Genomic DNA, 24,694 nt, shown 5'->3' on the forward strand with positions numbered 1-24,694 from the left:
TCAGCATCCAAAACAGACTATAGGCTGTAGCTTATGTAGCTTAGCTATAGCTTTGTTTTTATATGCTTTGCAATGGTACAGATAGAGAGAGAAAAAAGAGATTCCCACAGACCCCCTTCAATAATGCTAATTGACATGCTACGTTGCTCACCTTCTTGTTCATTGGGTTGGGGGGAGTTGTGGGGTGACAGTGCACCTGCTGACATATCAGCTGCTGAGTCTGGTTGGGAGGGCGGGGAAACCTATTTAGTATAATTAGCTACAACGTAGTTTATCTCATTGTGGACATCAAACTAGCAAACAGGTTGATTTTAACCACTCACAGACTATAACAACCTTATAGTCTCTCTCTCTCCTCTCTCTCCTTTCTTTCCCTCCTTTCCTTTCTGGGACACTTTAGCTGCCTTTAGCGCACTCTGTGCACTGTGCAACTTCTGTCTGACTGCGCGGTTCAGCTGATTAGCGCGAGTCAGGCTGGGCTGTACCATTTCATGCCGATACAGGGGGGATTAATATGAACTTGCTCAAATAAAGTAGAGATCTCTGATATACATTTTATGAAGACAACGGGACCGTTTTTTAAAATTACCATATTCTGAAAAAATATTAATTGTGGGGTTTTTTTTTTTTTTTTTACAATTATTATTTTCGGGGCCCCTGTCAGTCATGGGCCCTTAGAATCATCCTAACTTTTCCCCCCTATACGGCGCCACTGACTATAGCATAGGAAGAAGCTGAATGGTCTGCCAATGCAAATTACTCGTGTCATTACATCAAAACAGGAGCCTGTTCAAATTACCTTGTAGAAGCTATGTTTTACCATAAACCTTTCCGGAGTCCCTGAGCTCCCTTTTCTCGTAGGTTCCTCTGAGCTACCGTTGAGGTCCTCCTGCTGTGGACATGCTAGACTCCAGCGTCAACAGCTACTACTACTCGTCTCATCTCCATCACCACTCTCTCTCTCTCTTATTCTCCTCTATCCCTCTTTCCAACCCCAACTCGGTCGAGGCAGGCGTCTGTCTAACACGAGTCTGGTTCTGCCTGAGGTTTCTGCCTGTAATAGGAAGTTTGTCCTTGCCGCTGTAACTAGCTAAATACTGCGAGTTGCAATGCTCATGGTGGATTAGGATGAGATCAGACTGAGTCTTATCCTGTCTTGATGTTGGTCCTTGTTAATAATTTAACTTCGAGTGGTCTAGACCTGCTATGTTTGTAAAAGCGTCTTGAGAAAGCATTTGTTGTTATTTGGTGCTATACAAATAGAGATTGATTGATTGATTGATTGATTGATTGATTGATTGATTGATTGATACTTCATGTTACCTTTGTTCCCTAACAGAAACAGCATACAGGACTAGATAAAAGACATGTGAATCAATTTGTTTTACATCTGTATGACTTTATTTGGTGGTCTACGATGACAGATAATACAGTTAGAAAAGTGTAACAGGTTTAGGTCTTTCTTTTAGTAACTTGATATCCATTATTTTCAGCCAATGGGCTGGAGTTATAAATCAGTAAATGTAATACTGTAGCAGCTTCAGATATGATAAATAGATTAGATATACTTCATGTTGGGTAAATAGGTCCATCAAGGTTTAAATGTATGGACTGAGCCCACTGAGTAAGTTTAAATGAAGAGTGACTGAAAAAATAAATATAGAGTGCTGTTGGGAAAAACATTTGACACAGAGGTAACTGAAGTGAGAACTGTAACAGTTTTTTAACATATCCTTAATCATTAGCACCAAACTTTAAATCATGATTTACATGTTCATGTGTGAAGAAGCCGACAGGGGTCAAATCAGACATAACAGCCGAAGTCACATCTCAAATAATTCACTTTGTTGCATAGCTCTTGTATCGCCCAGGTTTCTTTCAGACCAAGCTGTGTGGGATTTAAGTGCCATGATGCTGCAGGAGTCCTTTACAGATGCTGCTCAGATCGAGGGGAGTTTTAATGTCCACTGGGAGCCGCCTGTCTCTGCTGGAAGTCCTTCAGCTCCTGTTTGTACCAGTCAGGAGCCTCAGGGCCGTTTTTCCCCGTAGCCTCGTGATCGTAACCGTAAGCGACAGTCAGCTCCTCGTTTTTCTGCACGGGCTGCAGAGTTCGGATGCACTTAATGGGTCCAAAACGAGGGTGGACAAACCTGCATGAACCAAATATCAAAACACATCATCATGCAAAGATACAGAGCCGTGTTATTTCACTGTGCTTTGCCTCAGAGACATTTTGTGAAGCCAAATTATGAGCATGTATCCCCATGGCCCGGCTGTTCAAAAGTAATCTGATCTGATTAAATCTATCGGATTAAATCAAGTCTTCAAATCAGTCGCTCAAATAGAAAAAAGAATCCATAGCTTATTGAAATCAATTTTCAAATCTTCAATAGCCCCTCAAAATTCACATACAGCCTCTTTAATTATCTCAGGGATTAAAGCAAAAGATTTTCATTTGACTGAAAAATGTTTTGACACCAGATCATACTACCTGACCATCAACCCAACATGCCACACACATGCAACACATGCAAGAGCCTTTTTTTCCTGCCTATCTGTCACTTCCCAAAGGTTTTCACCTAAAAAGGACATGTACACAATATACTGTCCTCTAATACAGGGGTTCCCAAACTTTTCAGCCCGCAACCCACAAAATACAGGTGCCAAAGACTCGGGACCCCACTGTCCCTCAAAGTGATTTAATGTGGCTTCATTTAGCTGGTCTGAAGAAAATGAGCCTACCCATATGAGCATATGTCTGTGTTTCTTGAGCCTTTATGAATTAACCTACTGCTACTGATGCTTTTGATAATTAACTGTTCACTAACCCTAAACTTAGGAGTCATCTGGCAAAAAGAAAGACAGAAAACTCATTACATTTTATATTTTCAAGGTTTTATTTCAAGTTTAGCTATTTTTGTCCATATTTTTTACTATAATGGGTCAAATGTAGGCTACTATTTTTAGATAATTTACCCAAAAAAAACATTCTGGAAGACATCTCATTTGTGTCTCGCGACACCCGAGGGGGTCCCGACCCACACTTTGGGAACTCCTGCTCTAATAAAGCGTTGGGCAGGGAGGAGGTGTGCTGCAGAGCACAAACAACGGCTTTGGGTTCATCCTCTGACTGATGGCGCATTAGGACTGCACCATGTACAGACAGGCTGTCAATGGTTAAAACATTGGAGCCTTCTACAACAAACCATGCAGGCATACTAAATTAGCTTAACCTGAAAAACACTCAAAGTACTAAGACCTGGATCTAAGAACTGGAAACACAATCAGGGGCAGGAGAGACTTCGTCGGTCCAATGCCGTCAAATTCAAGGAATCACGAAGCCATAAAAGATAAGAAGATATAAAGGTTAGCCCACGCTATACTGTGTACTATAACCCTTCTTCAACATTAACTTCACAGAGACTCAATAATGAATAAAAAGGTACCATAGGAGCCGCTCTCAGAGAACCCACCAGCTGTCCTAGGTTAGTAATATATTTCCACAGATAACGCTAGACCATTCCACCTGTGTTAAATTTCACCAGGTTCTGATGATCTTGCAAAATAAGCATTCTCGCACCCGGGCCCATCGCGCATTGACAAGTATGACCCACCCTGCTCTGCCTCTGATTGGTTGAAACAATGGCTCTGGCTAGCTGTATTTGTTGAAAGCAGTGTCAGTTTAACAGGATAGCCTTAATGAGACCACAACAAAGCACACATGGAGTTTTTTCCCCCTCTCATTTTCCAAATGACAGAAATCCGTCGTGGCAACGGAGAACTTTAATCCATGTTATCTCCACCTATGGCAGGGGTCCTGAAGTTTCAATTTGCTATTCTTTGTTAAAAAATATAGCACAAATGGTGTTCTGAAAACTGCATGGGGAAAAGAACTTTCAGCTACATTCACAGACACAGAGTGGATGGATGTCTTCCGTATTTTAAAATATTTGTCATGAGACATTTGCACCAAGCTAATACAGTTCAAGATAATCAATAGTATTTACAGGACACCATCTAGATTATTTAGGGCCAAGCTTAAACGAGACCAAGTGTGCTGGAAGTGCCCTGACCATGATACACTTGCTCATGTTTTATGCCCAAAAGAAACACCCTTGAAACTATGTCATGTCCGTGCAGAGCATGATGAATTTATGCAATAACGTAACCAACTCGTTTTGGACTATTAACACGTCTGACAACGGTGTTGATTAATCCTTGCATGCTTTCAATCCTAAACTTTGAATCTTATCTTTCAATCGTGTGCTTCTCCTCTCATCTTGGTACTCACGGGTCGTATCTGCAGTTGGGGGTGAAGGAGTGATTTCCCTTGTGACCCAGAGACGCACAGTATCTGTCCATCTGGTCGAACGGCTGCGGGACGTCGATCACTGTGTCCTCGTCCAATGAGATCGTGTTTCCGTTTAGTGCCCAGTCTCTGCTGTCCACCTGAGGACGCCACACAGTCACAAAATACAAGACAAATTAGTAACTAAAGTAATTAACTAAATTAGTTTCCAACCCAAACACGGTCTCAGCAGATGTGTGTCTAACATGAGTCTGGTCCTGCTCTAGGTTTCTGCCTGTTAAAGGAAGTTTGTCCTTGCCACTGTAACTTAATAAATGCTGTAAAGTGCTCTGCTCATGGTGGATTAAGATGAGATCAGACTGGGTCCTGTCTGTAAGATGGGACTGGATCTTATCCTGTCTTGATGTTGGGTCTTTGTTAATAATATAACATAGTAAGGTCTAGACCTGCTCTGTTTGGAAAGAGTCTGAGGATAATGTTTTTTGTTATTTGGTGTGATACAAATAATGATTGATTCATTAATTGATAAGGATACATGTGAACAGTGAAAAAAAAAAAGTTTTTTTATTATTGATCCATCGTCTAAGCCACTTTAACGCTTTTATCATAAATTTTGGACTTTCATTGGAACCATTATTACTAGGGATGACCACAATTAATTGATTATCGATTAATTGATTGTTAAGAAATTACTCGAAACACACATTTTTGTTATCAATTTTCCGTCACGTGGAACAAACATCATGTGGTCTCATTACACTCATCTATCAGGGAGGTGTTTTCAGTTTAAAGCATGTTTCGATGTGAATCAGCTGTTAAAGGTGCTGCGCACAGCGGAGACGCTCAGCTGGCGGCTGCGGCTGTGCGTCAGGTCTCCGCGTGCGCTTTTTAAAAGAGGATCAATACAAAACTGCTGCCAACAACAACACGGACACAAAGGTTGACAGCTTTAAACAGGATATTTCCCACCTTTGGATACAAAGGCAACAGACAGGTGGGAAATTCTGGTACGCTACGTTTACAGACCAGCAACATCAGAGCCGTCTGGGCTCTTCTCCAGCGGGACTGATTATGACCTGGTTGCGCTCCCGGCTGACACCTGACCGAATACACATGTTTATTTTTCTCAATAAGAACGAGTAGACAGAAAACTGGACACTGCGAGTCTGAAGTACTTTTCTGTTAGCATTATGAGCCTTCACTTTATAAGATTATGTCCGCGGAGCATATTTTAATGAGCCTGATCGTTGATATTCTGCGTGTCAAACGTGTGCCCGTATTCAATCCCGTCAGTGATATGCATTTTGTTGCTGTAAAAAATAAAATTTAGGGGGAAAACAACATATTTGGCATTGTTTTTGATGTAAGAATAATAATGTTTTTTTTTATCAATTAATCGATAATTGATCGTTAACATTTCCAAAAATCGATCACGGAAAATACTTAAAATGTACATCCCTAGTTATTACAGCTATCTGACATTATCTTTTACTTTCGAAGTTTACTTTAAAATGAAAAGAATTAGATGCTCTAATTGGAGGAGTTCAAGTATCTCAGGGTCAGGTATTGCAGCTGCGGGGGACGTGTACCCCGTGTGCCCTGCGTCCCCTACGCCCTGCCTTTTATTAGTACTTCAGGCTTCAGATATCCATCATTTAAAGATTGACATTTCAATAGTCAGCCCATCATTTAAGGCTACATTTTTTCATCTTCATTTCTCTCTCGCTGACTCTTAAAGTGTAGTGCATTCAGAGTGTGTGTGACATACCTCAGAGTGTGTGATTCGTACTCCGTTATAAAAAGCCATAACAGTGTCCACATCAGCGTCCGTCTTGGCAAACAGGCCCTGTCCTGCTCCTTTGATCGTGGAGTCGGCCACAAATGCCCTGACATAGAAACAATATGGAGAAAATATGAAGAGGAGCACTTCACTTTCAGAGTTTTATCCTGATCCTGAAGCTGAACTTGTGATGGTGGACATCATGCATCACACTAACACAGTGGACAGTTTCAAACGGACTCACATTTTGCTCTCATACGGGTCAGGGAGCAGAGTGTGAGTGGCGATGCAGGTGGACGTGGACTTGTCGTACGAGTACACCGGACCTGAAAACAGAGTGTGTCATGGTCACTTCACGTTAGATGACACGAACATGACATGAAAGCAGAGTTTTTCTGATCGAGGACATCCTTCCTCACTGTTAGGTGTGATTTCATAACGTGGCCTTCCACTCTGGTTGGAGATCAGGGTGGCACAGCGAGCCTCGATCAGCTCTCCGTCCACAAAGTTCCCGTAGAGAGCTGAGAGTCCATCAGGGTAGATGTACGCTAAGGCATCACCTGTCAGCTCCCCCTCTTCATTCACCTCCCCAAACACAGAGCCTCCATCCTAGACTCACCACAGTACACACCAACATGCACAATACACACAGTCAACAAGGGTTATTTCACACTTTAGATCCGTTTTCTCTTGATCGGCAAAGTTCTTCCTGTGACATAGACGACACTCTCATTAGAGGCCGAACTGATGCTCAAAACTTATTCTCCATATTCACTTGACCATTGCTGCTCTGGGCTGTGTTCCAAATCACCAACCACTCACTATTAGTGCACCATAAAGGGAATTCTCCATTTTGTAGTGCTGTCTGAGCTATGAGCTAGAATTATTGTAGCCTATTTATGACCCAAATGTGTTAAATTCTTCACCCTGATTGGTCAAAACCCTCAACAACTCTGATTTATCCTCAATAGTAAAAACAACACCCGGGACAACCTGATCACACACATCGTATCAAATAATTTGCTGTAAAGGAGTCTGGCACATTTCATCTCTGCCTGTTGACACTGTGGCAAAAACATCCACGACTCAGGCTGGTCTTGAGAGTGGGGGAAAAACAACAGTGAGGACAGACATGGCAACATTTATACTCCTAAGATAATGTATAGTGAATGGGTGATTATGCAGATTAGAAAGACTAATCAAGACCCCAACATGAACACAGCCCACTTGTTTTATCGCATTGTGAAAAGTAGTGTACAACCATAGACTGTATAAAATATGGACCTAGTATCTGTGACGTCACCAATCTGTTCCTGAGAGCTGTTTTGAAGCCAATTGACGGCAGTAATGCAGAACTCAACCAGGCAGAGTATGACGTAAAGAGGCGGGGTTGGAGCCTCCTACCCAACAGCTGTGAGTCAAGTCAGTCATGTCCTTATTTGGGCAAAAACTCGTAATCTGAATATCTTCTGAACTGTCGAAGAGAAAAAATTAATCCTCAAAATGTGTAAACGTGTTTATTTCTGCTACAAAGATTGTCTTTTTTGAATTGGTGTGCATTCGGTTTCCGGTGTTTCTGCAGCCAGCCTCAAGTGAATGCTCAATGATCTGCAGTTTATAACACATCTGCATGGGCTTCAGATTTTGAGACCGGAGGTTGCCACTTGTGTACAACCAAATATCGCTAATCAACCAAAATACCTTAATGCAAGTCTGTGAAAAGTAAAATGGGGGATGGACAAGAGGAGTGAGACCAGGAACGTTAATAACTGCTGCCATTTTTATCAAAATCAAGCAGTTTTAAAAGGAAAGGAACTTTAATGGGTGAAGTTTTCCTAACGATGATAACAGACATGAGAGCAGGAGACAATTAAAGGAGTTGTGCATGAAAATATAGCTTCATTACTTAATTAAAAATAAAAGAGCATTTTAGGAGTTTTTGACTGGCTATGAAAAAGACTTACATTAACACTGATGCCCCTTTATGACCAACAATAATGGCATGGGACACTATGTGTAGCTAGAGTCAATGCAGAAGTATATCCAGGCTTTATCATGGTGTGTCATTAAATTCTCCAACACATTAGCTATACTTATATGAGCTATACTTCCTGCAGAGGACATCATCATGCATTAATCAATGCAATGAGAACAGCTACCATGGTGATCTAGTTACAATGGCTGTAATGGATTCAACGTGGTTTAAAGTGAGGAGTAATTCAGAGCTACAGAGGTCGTGCATGGTGTGTAGTGATGTAATTCTGACGCCACAGGTGCTACAGTTAAAAGAGAGCCAGCTTTGTGACATTGAAAACTGTGACTGTGGGTCAAACAGACCTGACTTTCACTCTGATCTTGTCTGTGGTGTACCCTCCCTGAAACACAGCTACACACAAGTCCTTCCATTAACAGCTTCCATCTTGAGTCCTAATTCTCAGGAAAACGGCCTCACACTGAATCTATACACAGATGTGATGCAGTGAGCAATGTGTGGACTCACAGGGTAGTACACCCGACACTCCCCACATCGGTTGTTGTCTCTGTACTGGCCCTTGAACACCAGGCGGCCCTCTGCATCAAACTCCTGAGCGGGTCCGTTCAGGTCACCGTCCACATATGTCCCGTGGAGGACGCCGCCCTCTTCGTACGTGTACAACCCCTGACCCTGCAGAGCATCGTCAACGTAGAAACCCTCCAAGGTGCTGTGGAGACAAACACACGAGAGCTTCCATGAAAACTGGATCTATCATTACTGCACAACCTTACGGTAGATAAAGGACTGGATACACATTCAGTACTGTCAGAAAATTTCAAAACATTACAGTGTATGTATGTGTACCCATCCAATGAGCTCTTACCTTCTGTAAATCTGTAAACACAGGTTGTCTTTTATGAAGAGTTTCACTGTGGGGCCATTTTTAGTAATGAATGAAACAAACTTTTGATATCACAAGAAAAAAGTTTATGGGCAGTAAACATGTTTACTTCTGCTTGTTTGCAGTTCCCCAAGTGTCCACTTGAGGCTTCCAGAGCCAGCCTCAAGTGGACACTTGGGGAACTGCAATCTTGCACCGGCTTCATTTCTCAAGGCCCGAGGTTGTCGTTTGATTTTAACATTGGATCTAACAGGGTTCCCTTGGCTTTTGAGGCAGCCTCTAGTGGTCACTAGAGGAACTGCAGTATGTACACTTCTGTATGGGCTTCATTTATAACACCGGAGGTTGTTGCTTGGATTAAAGTTACAAGACAGTTATCTTGGGCTTCTTTTCATTTAATTTTTTTGATTGAAGGGATGTAATCAAGTCTGATGGGTCCTTTAAAATATCATGAATACTTGATGGGCTGCATGAGAGCAAATGGCTGCTTTAAAGACTAAAAAATCTGTATCTTTTAAACTATTTTTAGGGAAGATTAATTTCTAGTGGTATTCTGATAATAAAAATGATGTATTTGGCTCTTGTAAGCAGTTAATACTTGGCAGAACATGTTTTAAAACCAGAAAATCTCATCTTTCTAAATGTAGACGCTGCTTTTGGTGTGTTGGAAACGTAAAAAACAGTTGATGAGTAATGGTAACTGTTCCAATAGTTTGTGTCTGCAGAGCCAGAGGCTGCAGTTTCAGCACTGCATTTCTTGGAGTTGCGACAGTTACGGCCAAATTTCACCAAATCCATGTCTGGTCCGTCTCCGATCCGTCACAGCACCGGTTCTGACAGGTTTCTATTCTAGTCAATGTGTTAACTCCAGCTGGATCCACTCCATTGCATTCCAGCTGACAAGACTTCTATTTTTGCCAGATACTGGAGCACGACGCATCAATCTCAACAGAGCAGATGGAGCGGGACAGGAAGTCAGGCACCACAACCAAATGAAAACATCCGGTTAATTTTCAGAATAAAACACTGTGTTATCACCAGATCGTATTTCACTTTAACTATGACAACAAAATGTCATTTTGAGTGGAGCCAGGCCTGGAGTCAACAGGTCAGAGGTTTTCAGAGGACCATAAAGACAACATGGATGAGGAGAGGAGGAGAATCCTTGATTCAGTGATTGCCGCGGGAAAACCTTGGTCACATGACTCCAGCTGTCTGGCGGTCCTGCTCCGTGCTGCATTCCGAAAATGCAACCCGTGGGTGTTGACGGGCGGGGGAGCACGGAGTGAACATGGATCTGGTGGAAGTCCTGTGTTATGGTTAAAATGTGTTACATTACACACTTAAGATGCAGTTAGACATAAAAAATATGGTTCTTGACGACCACTAGGTGCTGAGGGTCTTAGAATTGCGGCCCCATCAACGTGGTCCTGAATCTGCAGACACATGCAACTCCATTGTACCGCTGAGGTTAATGTCGCTTACTGGTGTGTTTCTCTCCGTTTTTTTCTCCACAGTACCTTCCATCAAAGAAGAAGAACTTTCCCTTTCCATTCTTCTCTCCATGGGTGAAGTGTCCTTCAAAACGATCACTGGATGAGTATGTTACTGTGCAGAACCCATGAGGCTGATCGTCCTCATCCAGTGGACCTACACACACACACACACACACACACACACACACACACACACACACACACACACACACACACACACACACACACACACACACACACACACACACACACACACACACACACACACATGATTTGACTCCACTGAATGCATTCTTGGCTCATCAGTTTTCAGTCCACAGACTTCCATTCTTTGTTCCTGTAATCTCTCTTTACCTCGTGACACTCTGAATACTGTTTGGCTCATTTAATCAAATACAGTTAGTCTGATTCTGTCTCTCAAATATAAAAACAGTGTCTGGTTTTATATCTTATGATGTGATTACCCTCTGAACCCTTACCAAAACAGGAGTCCATCTCAAAGCCCATTGGCCACGTCTGGCCTGATATGCAGTGTGAGTCTTAAAATCACATTTGTGTCATAATTGGCCTGCTTGTAATAGAGTGCATACCAATGACACCACAAATCCCATAATGCACTGCAAAAGCTGGTGATCAAATCGAGACAGTCAGAAACCGGCTGCCCCGCCTCGCTGCTTTATCTGTATGATATAAGGAACCATCTCTCAGCGTTCCAGCTCCACAGACGGGACCATACTTTGAGGACATGTTGCAGTGAGAGTTTTCCAAATTGAGCTGTCCTGTCGGAGACTGAGATGCAGAAAGGGAACTATAGGGTCACGTATAACTGATGAACTGTTGACATTTTCAAATTGTGAGTCCACAAAAGCTCAGTAATGTTGGAACTTGACTCTCTGACAGTGGTGACAGAGAGGAGGGCGCTCTCAATGTTCCACGCCATCATTGACAACATCCACCACCCTCTCTACAATGTGCTGCTGAAACACAGGAGCAAAGTCAGTGCGAGACTGATCCCCTTTAAATGCACCACAGAACGCCACAGGAAGTCATTCCTGCCTGTGGCCATCAGACAGTACAACTCCTCCCTCTGATCCCTTAACAATAACCTGAACACTCTGCAATACACTGTGCAATATCCCTGCCACTTCAACATGTACATTTCACTTCATTCTCAGCTTTTTTGTATACATTTAATTTGAACTATTTTGCACTTCTGTATATACGTTATCATGTTATTTTATTGTTATTTTATTTGATTGTTATTTCATTTTATCTGTATTTATGTCTTATTTTGTTGCTTCTTAGTTTTGACTTCTTCCATATACTGTTTATAAGAGCTCTGTAATAACTGAATTTCCCTCCCCAAGACAAATAAATGGTAGATGGATTTGTACTTATATAGCTCTTTTCTAGTCAGTCTGACCACTCAAAGTACTTTTACACTTCTTGTCACATTCACCCATTCACACACATTCACTCACTGATGGTAGAGGCTGCTATAGTGACCATCAGTATTAGCTAATCTCATTCATACACATTCACACACTGCTGAACAACAGCCAACGACACTTCGGCATGTGGCTGCAGGAGCTGGGATTGAACCACCAACCTTTAGATTGATAGACGACCGACACTACCCACTGAGCCACAGCCTCCCCATAAAGTATATCTGATTCTGATGTACATGCACATACAGCGCTGTCCCTCCCTCCAATGCTACTATCTTTTCTCTGTATCTACATATAGCAAAGCTGGTTGTCCTATCATAATGGGATAATGTACTCATGATGTAGAAAACAACACACTGTGGTAGACCAGACCGGACCCAAACGTTTCAGCACAGGACCCCCAAAACAAAAGTGCCAAAGACTTGCGACCCCCACTGTCCCTCAAAGTGATTTAATGTGGCTTCATGTAGCTGGTCTGCAGAAAATGAGCCTACCTGTATGAGCATGTAGCTTTGTTTCCTGTGTTGTTATGAATTAACCTACTGCCACTGATGCTTTTGATCATTAACTGTTCACTAAACTAAGGAGTCATCTGACAAGAAAGGCAGAAAACTCGTTACATTTTCTTATTTCAAGGTTTTATTTCAAGTTTAGCTACTAAATTTGTCTATATTTTTTACTATAATGGGTAAAATGTACTATTTTAAGATGACTTCAAAAAACATTCTGTTGCTGGTGCCTGGAACCTGCTGTTCTTTGGTTGAGCCCCTAGAGTGTTTGCAATGCTTAACGGCACTCTGTTTAACTCTTATTCTTACTTTTATTTTTTTACTGTACGGGTACATGCATGTATCTGTGGCTATGCCTAAGATAAGATAAGATAAGATAAGATAAGATAAGATAAGATATTACTTTATTGATCCCCCGGGGGGAAATTCAGTTCCCAGACATAAGTACAATCAAGAAAGAAGTTTCAATTAAGTACAAAATAAAAATAAAACAAAAATAAAACAAAATAACATAAAATAAAATAAAAAATAAAAATAAGTAAAATAAAATAGATAAATAAAGCTAGAGTACAATTTAGATATATACAATGTTACATGTGTAGGCGTATATTTTTTGACTGTACCTTTGTAATACACCTCTTTTTTCTGAAAATAAAAAGAGGGGGGTCCCGATCCACACTTTGGAAACCCCTGGAACAGACTATTACATGCTGTGCTGCCATTGCGCACACTTAATGAGTTAAGCCAATTTCTATATTTTTGTTTTTACTTAAATAAAAAAATGGAAAATCAATTAATTTGATGCCACGCAAAAACTAAGTATGTAAAATGTATAAGTACATGTCCACTTCGGGCTTCCATACTTTGCTACTCACCATTATTTCCTCAATCCCACCCTGATTATAGAGGCTATAGCTACATCAAGTCCTGAGTGCCAGCACGCTGATTTCAAACTTTTTTCGCTGTTTTGTTTCTTTCACAGAAGCCAGACTAGTTTGTCACATGACACAACTTCAATTAATACATTTCTGGCAACATTTAATCGAAACCACTTGAATGAGTGTGATCATTCTGACTCAGTGATGTATCAACCCACACCTCGTTACAAGATACATTGTTATTAATGACGGTACATCAAGCGCGGCAGAATATGAAGACTACAATGCGAGCGTTTATTTTCTGCTCCATGTTAACGGTCTGCTATAATATTCAAGCAGCCGGGAAAGTCAGTGGGACTCTGGCATCACCGAGGCCGCCTTGGCTCGCCTGATAAGCGGGCTTCCTGCTGAATAAAGTCCGGGGCGTCTGGTGTTACCGCGCGGGCCTTGTGACACACTGACTCGTGGAGACTTGAAGTGAATCAGATAACAGAGAGATAAGACGCACCGAGCCAACACTTCGTGCACAAGGCGAAAATAGAACAAGGAAAATGAGTTGTTTACCTTCTACGACCTCTTCTATGTTCTCATCATCGCTGTCCATGCTGCACGAGGCTGCCGGCCTGACGGACTCTACTCGGGCTCACTGCTCCTCTTGTCACCCACGAGGCGTCACGAGCGCAGCGTGGTATGATGTGACAGTTGATGAGACCAGTTCAGAGTTAATGCCAAGTTTCCTTATCATAATGAAAAAGCAACATTACGCATATTAGTTCATCAATGTATGTGTTACAATGAAGATATCGGTTTTATCATAGCTCATTGCCCTTAATGAGGTTTAAGAGTCATAAAAAAAACAATTAGATGGGCTATTAACTGAAAAATTAAGAGATGAAAAGGATGACGTAAGATCATAGTGCAAAAGTCATCATGACCCAAAAGCATATTACTGTCAGAAACAGGACAGTGATTCAATTTGGAAAATAGCCTATAACTTTAACCTCAGACAACCATGCCCAACAGAACCAAAAATGTCCCTTGTTTTTCAACAGCAATATCCACAGTTAGGGATACATTTCACTGTTAAAGACTATTCCATCTATCCATTCATCCATTCATCCATCCATCCAACATCCACCCATCCTTTCTTCCATCCATTCATCCATCCATCCTTTCTTCCATCCAACCTACCATCCATTCATGCATCCATACGACCAACCATCCATTCATGCATCCATCCAACCAAACATCTATTCATGCATCCATCCATCCATTCCATTCACCAATCCATCGATCCACCCATCAATCCATCCTTCCATCCTTCCATCCATCCATCCTTCCATCCATCCATCCTTCCATCCATCCATCCATCCATCCATCCATCCATCCATCCATCCATCCATTCACCCATCCATACTTCTTCCTTCAATCAATCCACCATTCTATCCATGAATCAATCCATGCATACTTCCATCTATCCATCCATCTCTATCCATCCTACGACTAATTAACCTATCCATCATCCTTTCTTTCACAAATCCATCCATTCATCCATCCATCCGTCCATCCATCCATCCATCCATCCATCCATCCATCCATCCTTCATCCATACATTCTCTCTTTCACACATCCATCCGTTCATACATCTTTCCTTTCACCCATCCATCTATCCTTTTTTCCATTAACCCATCCATTCAACATCCCTCTATTCATCTATCCATTCATCCATCCTTCCTCTCACCCATCCATCCATAAACCTATCCATCCATCCATCCATCCATCCATCCATCCATCCATCCATCCATCCATCCATCCATCAAAGTAATATTTCGAGTATGATCAACTGCTGTTCAAAATTTATCCAACCCAAACATTAAACACTCTGATAAAAGGCTCAGAGTCGTCATAGATTCCTGTGTACAAACAAACATAGAACTAAGCAGGGTATGGCTACCGTGGTAATTGCACTGTCAACTAGTGTTTAGGTAGAGCATTGCAGAGCGAAGCACTTCAACGCAGAAACATGAAGGGCTCACGACAGCATCGGCCACTACAGTGTATCTACAGTGTTGAAGCAGAAGTTTAAATCAGGCCTAAGAGCCTTGAACCTGAAAACTAAAAGCATTTTCCATTAAACACAGTTTTTTTTTTTTTTTTACTGGAATCCAAAGTGATTTCCTCTCATAGGGATGAGGAGTTGTACTGTATAGCACAGTAAAGGCAGACTTTGTATGTGTGTTTTCTTTCCCATCAGGGTTTCTCCTGTAGTATTCGGCAGTCTTTCTGCCACTATATCAACATCAGTCTATAGCTCCTCACACTGCCTTTAGTTGTCTTTTAGATATTAGTATTTTGTGAATGTCTCACCATTCAAATTTCACAGATTTTACACCTGAAATCAACTCTCAGTGTAATACAGGTTTAAAAGAATCATATGAGTGCACAGGGCTGGAGATACATCTTACAGCCTTTGTTCCTCATGTTATCGATCTGTTGTAGAAACCATTGATTGATTATAACTTTCTCCTCCTCTCTTCTGTCTTGTGTTCAGGGGCAGGGCAGGGCTCTGATAGAGTCACAGCATGACAGCACTTGTTGTGGGATGTGCTAAAACTGGATCACTCCCTCTGGAAGTCCCTCCTCCTTGTTGTATAAGGCTCACTTTGGACTCCAAGAAACCTGTGCAGAGCGTCTTGTTTTCAGCAGAGCCATGGGATCCGACTCCCCTTTCTTGTTGGCTGGGGTCTCCCTACTGTCGGCCCTGCATATGGGTGAGCTGAACGTGTTATCATGTCTACTGCAGCTTATTTTGGCTTTAGCTGTAAGAGTGTTTTTTCACCCGTGTGTTTTTCAGGCTGAACTTAAAGTAGGGACTGTAAGACGCATTTAGAGACAGAGACAGTAATTCAAAAACTGTTTTCATATGTACTTTGAGTCGCTGTATCAGTGATAAGGTCACTGAGAATTAGATTTAGTCTTTCTAAGTGAAAACATTTACTCTACAGGTACGCTTGTAAAAGGCTGAAAAACCTGTTTGTCCCCTGAGGATATATAAACTTTACAGAGGAGCTTTAGGGCCGGCACTGCATAAACAAATGAGAGGAAGAAGTAATAAAGAGAAGCACTGAGAATAAAGTCAGTGTGTTAGGAACAATGTTGAACTATCAAAGAATAATAATGTTAAAAAGTCTGGAACAAAGCTTAAATATTGGAACCAATGTGAAGGTGTCGACAAAAAGTAACGTCCAGCCCATGTTCAAAAATCGAAGAATGAAACTTAACAATGTGGAGGATAAAATCAGAATGAAGACAAACAATTTAGGGATAATTATAGTGAGCAGGTATTTATGCAAATCTGATTCCCGACAGGCTGAGCGTGACTTCACTACAAAGTCTTGTCTCACCTTGTCTGGTTTCAACAAATAAATTGCATAACAACCTGTTCACTATACATCATCCCACTCATTACTGGGCTGCCGAATAAAAACATTAACAAGTTGAAAAACACGATCCTTCTTATCTGTTTTAATTCACATAAAAGAGAACAATTCAACTGAAGGTAAGGTTAGATGAGGTGAACAAGACCTCTGCAGGGATAATTCTGTCTTCATTCAGCTCTCCTTCTTCTCAGAGCTTTAACGTTGACACACCTCTAAACATAAATGAGGCAAATGCCACAACTTCAAAAATTGTTGCTGTTATCACTACCTCTAATAGTGGAATTGACTTTGTGGAGATCATGTTTCCCTCTCAGGGAAGCTTGGGGTCCAAAGCTCCTCATGCTGCTCTCACATCTGTGCCTGCTAACTATCATTATGTCCCCACTCTCAAGACCAGCCTGAGACCACACAAATGTTTTTACCACAGTGTCAACAGGCAGAGAGGGAATGTGATGGACTCTTTTCTTGATCTGATATGATGTGTGTGAGCAGGTTGTCCCTGGTTTTTATTTAATTATCTATTTATTTGTTGATGTTGTTCGACAGGGACAGTGTTCAGCCATTTAGCTGAACCACAGTTAGCTATTAGCTCATTTACATCTGTAGAGCCTGGGCATGAGACAGAGACAGTGCCTCCGTTAAAAAACAAACAATACATTATGCAAACAGCTACACAACAATACATCACTACTGTTAGCACCATAGAGTAATTTCTTTCAATGGTCTTTTTATTGAACAACAACACTCATGACAAGACACAAAGGCACATGACAATTGACATACAGAAAGAAACAGCCACAGAATAGTTACAAACGATAAGGTAATGATCAGTTAGTCAAATAGACCAAAAAAAAACCCAAAAAACAACAGGACACAAACAAACAATCAGTTATACAGTTTAGTTTTTATAAAAAAGAAAAAAGGCCAGGTTGCGTTCAGCACGCCATCACAATTGAACAGTGATTAATGAATAGTAGTAACATAATAATAATAATAATAATATTATTAATAATAATTAATAATAATAATAATATATTAAATTAAATTGAATTAAAAAAACATACAAAGAAACCAAAACAAAACAAAAAAAAACAACAGTACTGGAGGCTACTCAGAAACAGCTGTTGTGGGTTTCTCAAAGTATGTCAGGAAAGGGCGCCAAACTCTGTAGAATTTATTTTCTGTTCCTTGTGTGGTGAAACGGATTTTCTCCAGATTTAAACAACTCATCATATCTCTGATCCAGTGTGAAAGAGAAGGAGGAGTGAAATCTCTCCACCTAAGTAAAATTACCCGGCAAGCCAGCAAAGAAGAAAAGGCCAAAACTTCAAGTTTCGTTTTTGGTAAATCATCGTCTGGTGATATACCAAAGATAGCAGTCAAAGGGTTTGGAACCAATCGATAGTTAAGGATTTCTGAGATGGTTTTAAAATCAGATGTCCAAAATGTAGTCAAGGTGGGACATGACCAGTACATGTGCAGAAGTGAGCCAGGGGCGACTTTACATTTATCACAAGTGGGGTCAACATCAGGGTAAATACGAGCTAATTTGGTTTTAGAAATATGAATTTGATGAACTACTTTGAATTGTAAAAAAACATGTCTGGCACATATAGAAGAGGAGTGTATGCGTTTCAGAGCTGACTCCCATGTCTTGTCTGTAAAAGTGAAATTTAGATCCTGCTCCCAAGCTGCTCTAATAACAGCCATAGGGGGGCAGTTCAACTTAGAAATGAGGTTATAGATCTTGGACATAATACCTTTAGATGTTGGATTGCTAGAGAGAAGTTCATCAATTGGGTTAGTTGGAGGTTCATGAGGAAAGTTTGGAATTAATCTCTGGAAATAATGCCTGACCTGTAGAAACCTGAAGAAATGTGTGCTAGGGATACCGAAGGTTTGGCTCAGTTGAGAAAAAGAAGCAAAATTATGGTCCAAAAACAGATCAGCGAAACATTTAAGATTTTTGTTGTGCCAAATCTTGAATGCACTATCGGCTATTGAAGGAGCAAAGAGATGATTAGAGGCAATAGGACTTCTAAGTGAGACATTTTGCAATCCAAAATGCTTTCTGAATTGAGTCCAGATACGCAAGGATTGTTTTACCACAGGGTTACTGCTGAGGCTAATAGAGGATATTGGAAGTGCAGCACCCACCAGAACAGGGAGGGAAGTTGGACTGCTTACAAAAACCTCCATTGATACCCATACTGGACCTGACGGTTCAAGATGGAAATGCACCCAATGTAGTAAACAACGTATATTTGCAGCCCAGTAATAATACTGAAAGTTAGGTAAAGCCATGCCACCAGCCTGCTTTGGTCTTTGAAGAAATGTTTCACGTAACCTAGGAGGTTTGCCATTCCGAATGTAAGATGTGATCAAGGAATCAAGAGCTTTAAAGAATGATTTCGGGATGAAAACAGGGAGGCACTGGAAGAGGTACAAGAACTTTGGGAGGAGTGTCATTTTGACCGAATTTATTCTTCCAATACGCTGAAGGAGATGCATACAATAGTTTGATCCAAGACGAAAAAATAGGGCCAAAACCAAATTTTGTAAGTGTCCGAAAGAGATAATTCCATTCTACTCTGTCAAATGCCTTTTCAGCATCGACAGAGACAAGGCATTCAGGTTTCTCATATTTGCCAGAGTATAGAATGTTAAATAATCTTCGTAAATTGTAATATGAGTGCCGATTTTTTATGAACCCAGTTTGGTCGGGGGATACGACAGAGGGCAGGACATTCTCCAAACGATGAGCCAGGACCTTGGCAAGGATTTTAACATCTGTATTTAATAATGAAATGGGTCTATAGGAGGAGCATTCTAACGGATCTTTATCTTTTTTCAACAAAAGGGAAATACATGCCTGGTTTAGTGTCGGAGGAAGCGCTCCTGAGTCAAATGAGTCAGAGAAAACCAGGCTTATAAAGGGAGACAACTCGGCAGAAAATTTCTTAGCCATAGAGTAATTTGAATGTATGTGCATTTAATTGTCATGCTGCAGGTAATTGGTGCTGCTAAATGGGAGCATGGGAACAACTGAGCATGTGCGCTGCAATGTGTGCTTTAATCTGAGCAGGACAAGGAGCAACATATTTTCTAACAGTAGCTTTTTTTTAAAAATTTTATTGTTTTGTCGCTTTTGTGGAAATATAAGTAAATAACGACTAGAGAAGTGATTTTTGTGTGTCAATATATTTTTTTTATTTTTTATTTTTTATATCATTGGGCTTTTACACCTTTATTGATAGGGGAAAGGACAGTGGATAGTGTAAGATACTGGGAGAGAGTGGGGGGATGACATGCGGGAAAGGAGCCGCAGGCTGGATGCGAACCCGGGCCGCCCGCTACATGGGCGTGCAACTCAACCAGTAGGCCAAGTCCAAGTTCCCAAGTGTGTCAATATTTTTAATAAATTCTCAGTTTGTTTAATTTTATACTGCATCCATTTCATTTTTGAGTAAACCTGTTTTACAACGCATGAGTCCGAAATATCACATCCTGCAGAAGTGGCCAAGAAGGTTTTTGCTGCCACAACAACCACTATTCAACAACATGGGTACCTTCACAGTGAAATGAACTGTACAATATTGAAATAGTAAAACGTAAACACACAACACTGTGCTATAGCAGCTACACCACAGCATCCAATATTTTGGTCGCAACACACCATCTAAACCTTAAATAAAACATTAAATCATGACAGCTTTGTAAAACCGAGTTCATAAAACTTTTTATTTAAGTGTAATGAGTACTTGACTAAGTTGAGAGGGCTGATTTGTTGAATTCAGTATATCTGTGGTGTATTACACAGTCACCTCTATTGGTTGTCCTGTTGTTCTTCCACTATCTGCACACAGTGATATGAACTCTTTTAATGGGGGAGGAGCCGGATCATGTATCACTTTATACACTAAACAAGCACCAGCAAAACCCACAACACTTTCGAAAGTTAGGAAATTACACCTCTGTATGTATGATATTGCAGTAGTGGTAACTTTTTGGCTTCTTGTCCAGTACCTTCAGTGTTTGCTTGTGCAGTGTTTTGATGGGAGCAAGTGTTGTTTTCCCAGCTTGTGACGCAGCACGACAAGTGTTAAAATATCATTGAGTGCATATACAGTTTTGATTCATCAGTAGGTAGCTGGTTTCAGATAAACCTGAGGGTCCTGAGGTTAAGTCTTACAGTGTTACACAGTTTTTGAGTCTAAGAGAATTCCAAGGTATTTGAGTTGGGAAACTGTTGTGTTACTGTTGCTGTTTACAACTGATAGAGATGTTGAAAAATCTGAATTAAGTTTATAACACAGCAGAGTAATAAATGTGGATAAAGATGAAATATAAGTATAAACTGCAATAATGAATTCACATTGTCTAAAACAAAGAAGAAAATGTCAGGTTTGTAGTTAGGAGTCCAGGATTAAGTCGCAATGTCAAATGTAAACTCAAATTTCAACAATATTGTTGAAAAGTCAAGAAAAAAAGTTGAAGTTAAAAAATAATTCAAAGTGTCGGAATAAAGTCTGCACAGCAAAAAGTCAGGTTAAGAACAAAATGTCAAAATATTTAAGATTTAATTTCCAAATGAACAAAGATGAGGAAATCACTTTGAAAACTGAGCCACTAAGAACAAAGTGAAAATATGAAAACATCAAGAACAAAGTTAGAGTTTTGAGAATTAAAATGAAATATGAATCAAGTGGAAAACAAAATAAAAGAGCTGTATTGTTGTGAAGAAGCTCAGTGACAAAGAGAAGCTGAAATGATAAATATGAAGAGTAAATACTGAGAATGAGGTCAAAATGTGAAGAAATAAAATGGAATTCTTAAGAGTAAATTGTGAGCATTGTGAATAAAGCAGTAATGTTGTAAATACGGTTAGGTGTCATGGTTTAAGCCCAGACGTAATACACTACAAACATTGAGTTGAAAGTTGAGTACGTTCTCATTTACAGTAAATCACAGTTTTGAGTCTTTTTAACCTTTCTCCCTGCAGGTTATCTGGCCCGGCGGGTTGGTCGGTCCAGGATGGCTCATAAAGTCCTGCCTCCCTCCGTCACTGGACCCCCAGAGTTTGAGAGGACTTTCCGAGCACAGTGAGAGGACTAACGTGTTTTCCTAGACTTGTATAATACAGTCCAACAGGCCGAGATGCTAAATACCTGTCAGTGACATGTCATATATCCCACAATGTATGTACAGTGTGTGTATGGAGAACTGTTGTAGCTCATTACACTAGCACAGAGTTAAAACCCTTAAAACAGATATGTGCAAATTAGTTCATCAGTTCATCACTGCTTGTAAGTTCCAGTGACGGAGTTGATCATAGCTACGTTTGGCATAAGTGATAAAACCAACTTAGTTTCCACCCAGCTGATGCACTCATTGCTGAGCTATGAACTTGAAAGTAACAGATTTCCTTGTGATTCACTTGTAATCAACAGGTCTTAAATTGCTGAAACAACATCATGATGCAGATTAGTAAAAAGTAAAAGGTCAAGCCGTGTCAGGTCTGTCATCAAGAGAAGAAGAAAACAACTTTTAAAGAGTTTGTTAGTTGAACGAACGCCAGATTTATCACTTTTGATGCATCCCAGGAAGTTAGGAAATCTAAACACTGATTGGCTTTTGTGATACAGCATCAGGCAGATTGTGTCTCAGTGTAAATGTTAGACGAAGAACCAATTCGATTTTTTTTTCTAATGCAGCAATTTCAAGATATTGAGATTACGAGTCTTCCAATGAGAGGCACAGCTGGCTTAATTGACAGGCGGGAACACTGTAGCTGTTGGCGAGGAGGCTTAAAGCCCGCCTCTTCACCTCACACTCGCTCAACAGAAGTTATGTTGAGTTTAGCGGATCCGGGACAATACAGTGTATTATGTTCCAACTGATATTGCTCTCCGTAAGACTGTTTTTCCAGCAGACACCAAAGCCTGCTGATAACCAGAACACTTCTTATCCTAGACATCCAGACCCCAGCTTACAGATTCTAAATGTTTATGCATATGTAAATAGAGATTATATGCAAATGAATACGACATGTTTACAAGTTAAATTTCTTCTCTTTGCAAGGATGTGGGGACAATATTGCTGTCTAAATCAGCAATCAGCAAATGAGTTGGAACACAATGGCATTCCAGATGTTAGCAAAACTGTGCCTGTGACTTTTTCCAGTCACAGGGGATAACAGATGTTTAAATTCTGAATATTGAATATTGAATATGATATTGTGTGTGTGTGTGTGTGTGTGTGTGTGTGTGTGTGTGTGTGTGTGTGTGTGTGTGTGTGTGTGTGTGTGTGTGTTGCAGTCAGAACTGTGTGGAGTTCTACCCTCTGTTCCTGGTCACGATGTGGACCTGCGGCATGTTCTGCAGTGAGGTGGTGGCTGCTGTAGGAGGACTGGTCTACATGATTGCCCGACAGGTTTACTTCAATGGCTACGTCAAGTCCAGCAAGAAAAGGTTTTTACATACAATTGTGCTTTTACAAAATGTTTAAACTAGGGCTATCAGCATTTAGTCATTAATCACGATGCAATTAATTCTGAACTGTGTTTGTTTTTGTTTATCTCATGGTATTTTGCCCCGTTATTGCACAAGCCGCCACAGCGTACTCTTAATTCCTGCTGCTGTCGTGATGGAAAACAACACCATAGTGCTTTTAAAGGGCACATGTCCCTTTTTACAAGCTCCCAGAGAGCTCACCTTACAAAAGTAAAATGCACTTTGTGTCAAACAGAATGAAATTATCAATGAAGGACATTGAGTCTAAGTTCTCACCTACGAGCTAAGCATACAGGTGCAGCTAATCAGAGTGATGTCAGCAGGGAACCGCATCACAAAGCAGAGCATTTTTATGTTGAAGTGTGCAAATTGCCACCACACCCCTGCATATTTCTTAATGTGTAACAGTGTTATCCTTTACACAATGATAAGAATAAAAAGTATTTCACAGAATAGAGGCAAAAAAATCAGGATTTAGAAAATGCAACATCTGACAGCTCTAGTTTAAATATGTCTTAAATATTTGATCAGATTCTTCATGATAGAAATAACTGTTATATGAGTGTTCAAATGTTGACTGGTATCTCTGGTTTGCAGGTTACCTGGTTTCTACCTGACTCTGGTTGTGTTTGCCACTTTGTCTCTGCTGGCTATTATTGGAATACTGCGTGGAGTACTACACGAGTACTTTCACATCCACCTCTGAAAATGAAATCGACTGAGCAACACAGGACAGCCAGTTTGAGAAAGGGATTATGTGATATTAATCAAATTTGTGGACACCCTTTTGTGACTTAAATATTCACTACAGGAACAACCCCCATTAACGGGGTTAGTTTTTGAGATACCCTTATCAGAGATAGAACAAAGCACACCCATGTTTTTACATAACTCTGAGATGTCTACTTTATATAATGGATGGTTGTATAAAGGTAATTGACTGCTCAATTACTTTTTGGGTTGTGTTCTTTGGTTGTTCTATTTTTCTATGATTTTACCAAAAACAAAAGCTAGTTCAGATTGAGGCCTCTCCATGAGGGACAGCGTCTGTTATTACATGTATCTCTGGAAACGAAAATCAGAATGTCTCCAAATTTGGACTGAATATTCAAAGATGTTTTTCACTTACAATAAAGCATTTTTTTTATTAACATCAATGTCAGTCTTTGAAATATACTCTTACACACACATGTAGTTTAGGTGAAAATTTAAAGGGGGCAGGAATTCAAAAGATGTGTTTATAAAAGTCTGAAATCATCAAAATATGTCACTAATATCTACTAAATACCATAATCTCATCATATAGTAGGTTATTTAACTTTTCCCTCCATTCTGCTGTTACCAGCCTCTAACAGGAAACCAGAGCAGCCAGCAATTCCCTTCTGCACAGCTGGCCTGTTCATTGTTACAGAACAGAAGAAGAGAATTATAACAAAATACACACTC

The 24,694-nt window shown here is 40.5% G+C and overlaps 2 protein-coding genes across 3 annotated transcripts; one reads left to right on the top strand and one right to left on the bottom strand.

Annotated features, from left to right (window-relative positions):
- Positions 1 to 1,378: 1,378 nt before the first annotated feature.
- Positions 1,379 to 13,994, bottom strand: setd7 (SET domain containing 7, histone lysine methyltransferase). Its single transcript, XM_034689649.1, has 8 exons — positions 13,861 to 13,994; positions 10,486 to 10,615; positions 8,590 to 8,791; positions 6,509 to 6,698; positions 6,334 to 6,415; positions 6,078 to 6,195; positions 4,292 to 4,449; positions 1,379 to 2,150 (listed from the first exon to the last, which is right to left on the bottom strand). The coding sequence occupies exons 1-8, from the start codon at positions 13,898 to 13,900 to the stop codon at positions 1,958 to 1,960; spliced, it is 1,113 nt and encodes a 370-aa protein (XP_034545540.1). The 5' UTR covers positions 13,901 to 13,994; the 3' UTR covers positions 1,379 to 1,957.
- mgst2 (microsomal glutathione S-transferase 2) lies at positions 13,306 to 24,399 on the top strand. 2 transcript variants are annotated; one of them, XM_034689651.1, is made up of 5 exons: positions 13,306 to 14,078; positions 15,848 to 16,067; positions 21,739 to 21,838; positions 23,054 to 23,206; positions 23,846 to 24,399. In XM_034689651.1, the coding sequence occupies exons 2-5, from the start codon at positions 16,007 to 16,009 to the stop codon at positions 23,952 to 23,954; spliced, it is 423 nt and encodes a 140-aa protein (XP_034545542.1). In that variant the 5' UTR covers positions 13,306 to 14,078; positions 15,848 to 16,006; the 3' UTR covers positions 23,955 to 24,399. The 2 variants fall into 2 exon arrangements, with proteins under 2 accessions (XP_034545542.1, XP_034545541.1); XM_034689650.1 differs by having other exon boundaries at positions 13,306 to 13,984.
- The last annotated feature ends 295 nt before the right edge of the window (positions 24,400 to 24,694 follow it).

This window comes from Notolabrus celidotus, chromosome 8 (genome assembly GCF_009762535.1).
Source record: "Notolabrus celidotus isolate fNotCel1 chromosome 8, fNotCel1.pri, whole genome shotgun sequence".
Classification (NCBI taxonomy): Eukaryota; Metazoa; Chordata; class Actinopteri; order Labriformes; family Labridae; genus Notolabrus; species Notolabrus celidotus.

Excerpts from the sequence above, each read along its gene's own strand:
- setd7 (XM_034689649.1), bottom strand. The coding sequence starts at position 13,900 with ATGGACAGCGATGATGAGAACATAGAAGAGGTCGTAGAAG. Across the intron at positions 6,699-8,589 it reads AGTGTCGGGTGTACTACCCT|GATGGAGGCTCTGTGTTTGG; the intron begins GTGAGTCCACAC and ends TGGTGAGTCTAG. Across the intron at positions 4,450-6,077 it reads TACGAATCACACACTCTGAG|GTGGACAGCAGAGACTGGGC; the intron begins GTATGTCACACA and ends TGGCGTCCTCAG.
- mgst2 (XM_034689651.1), top strand. The coding sequence starts at position 16,007 with ATGGGATCCGACTCCCCTTTCTTGTTGGCTGGGGTCTCCCTACTGTCG. Across the intron at positions 16,068-21,738 it reads ACTGTCGGCCCTGCATATGG|GTTATCTGGCCCGGCGGGTT; the intron begins GTGAGCTGAACG and ends TTCTCCCTGCAG. Across the intron at positions 21,839-23,053 it reads GAGAGGACTTTCCGAGCACA|TCAGAACTGTGTGGAGTTCT; the intron begins GTGAGAGGACTA and ends TGTGTGTTGCAG.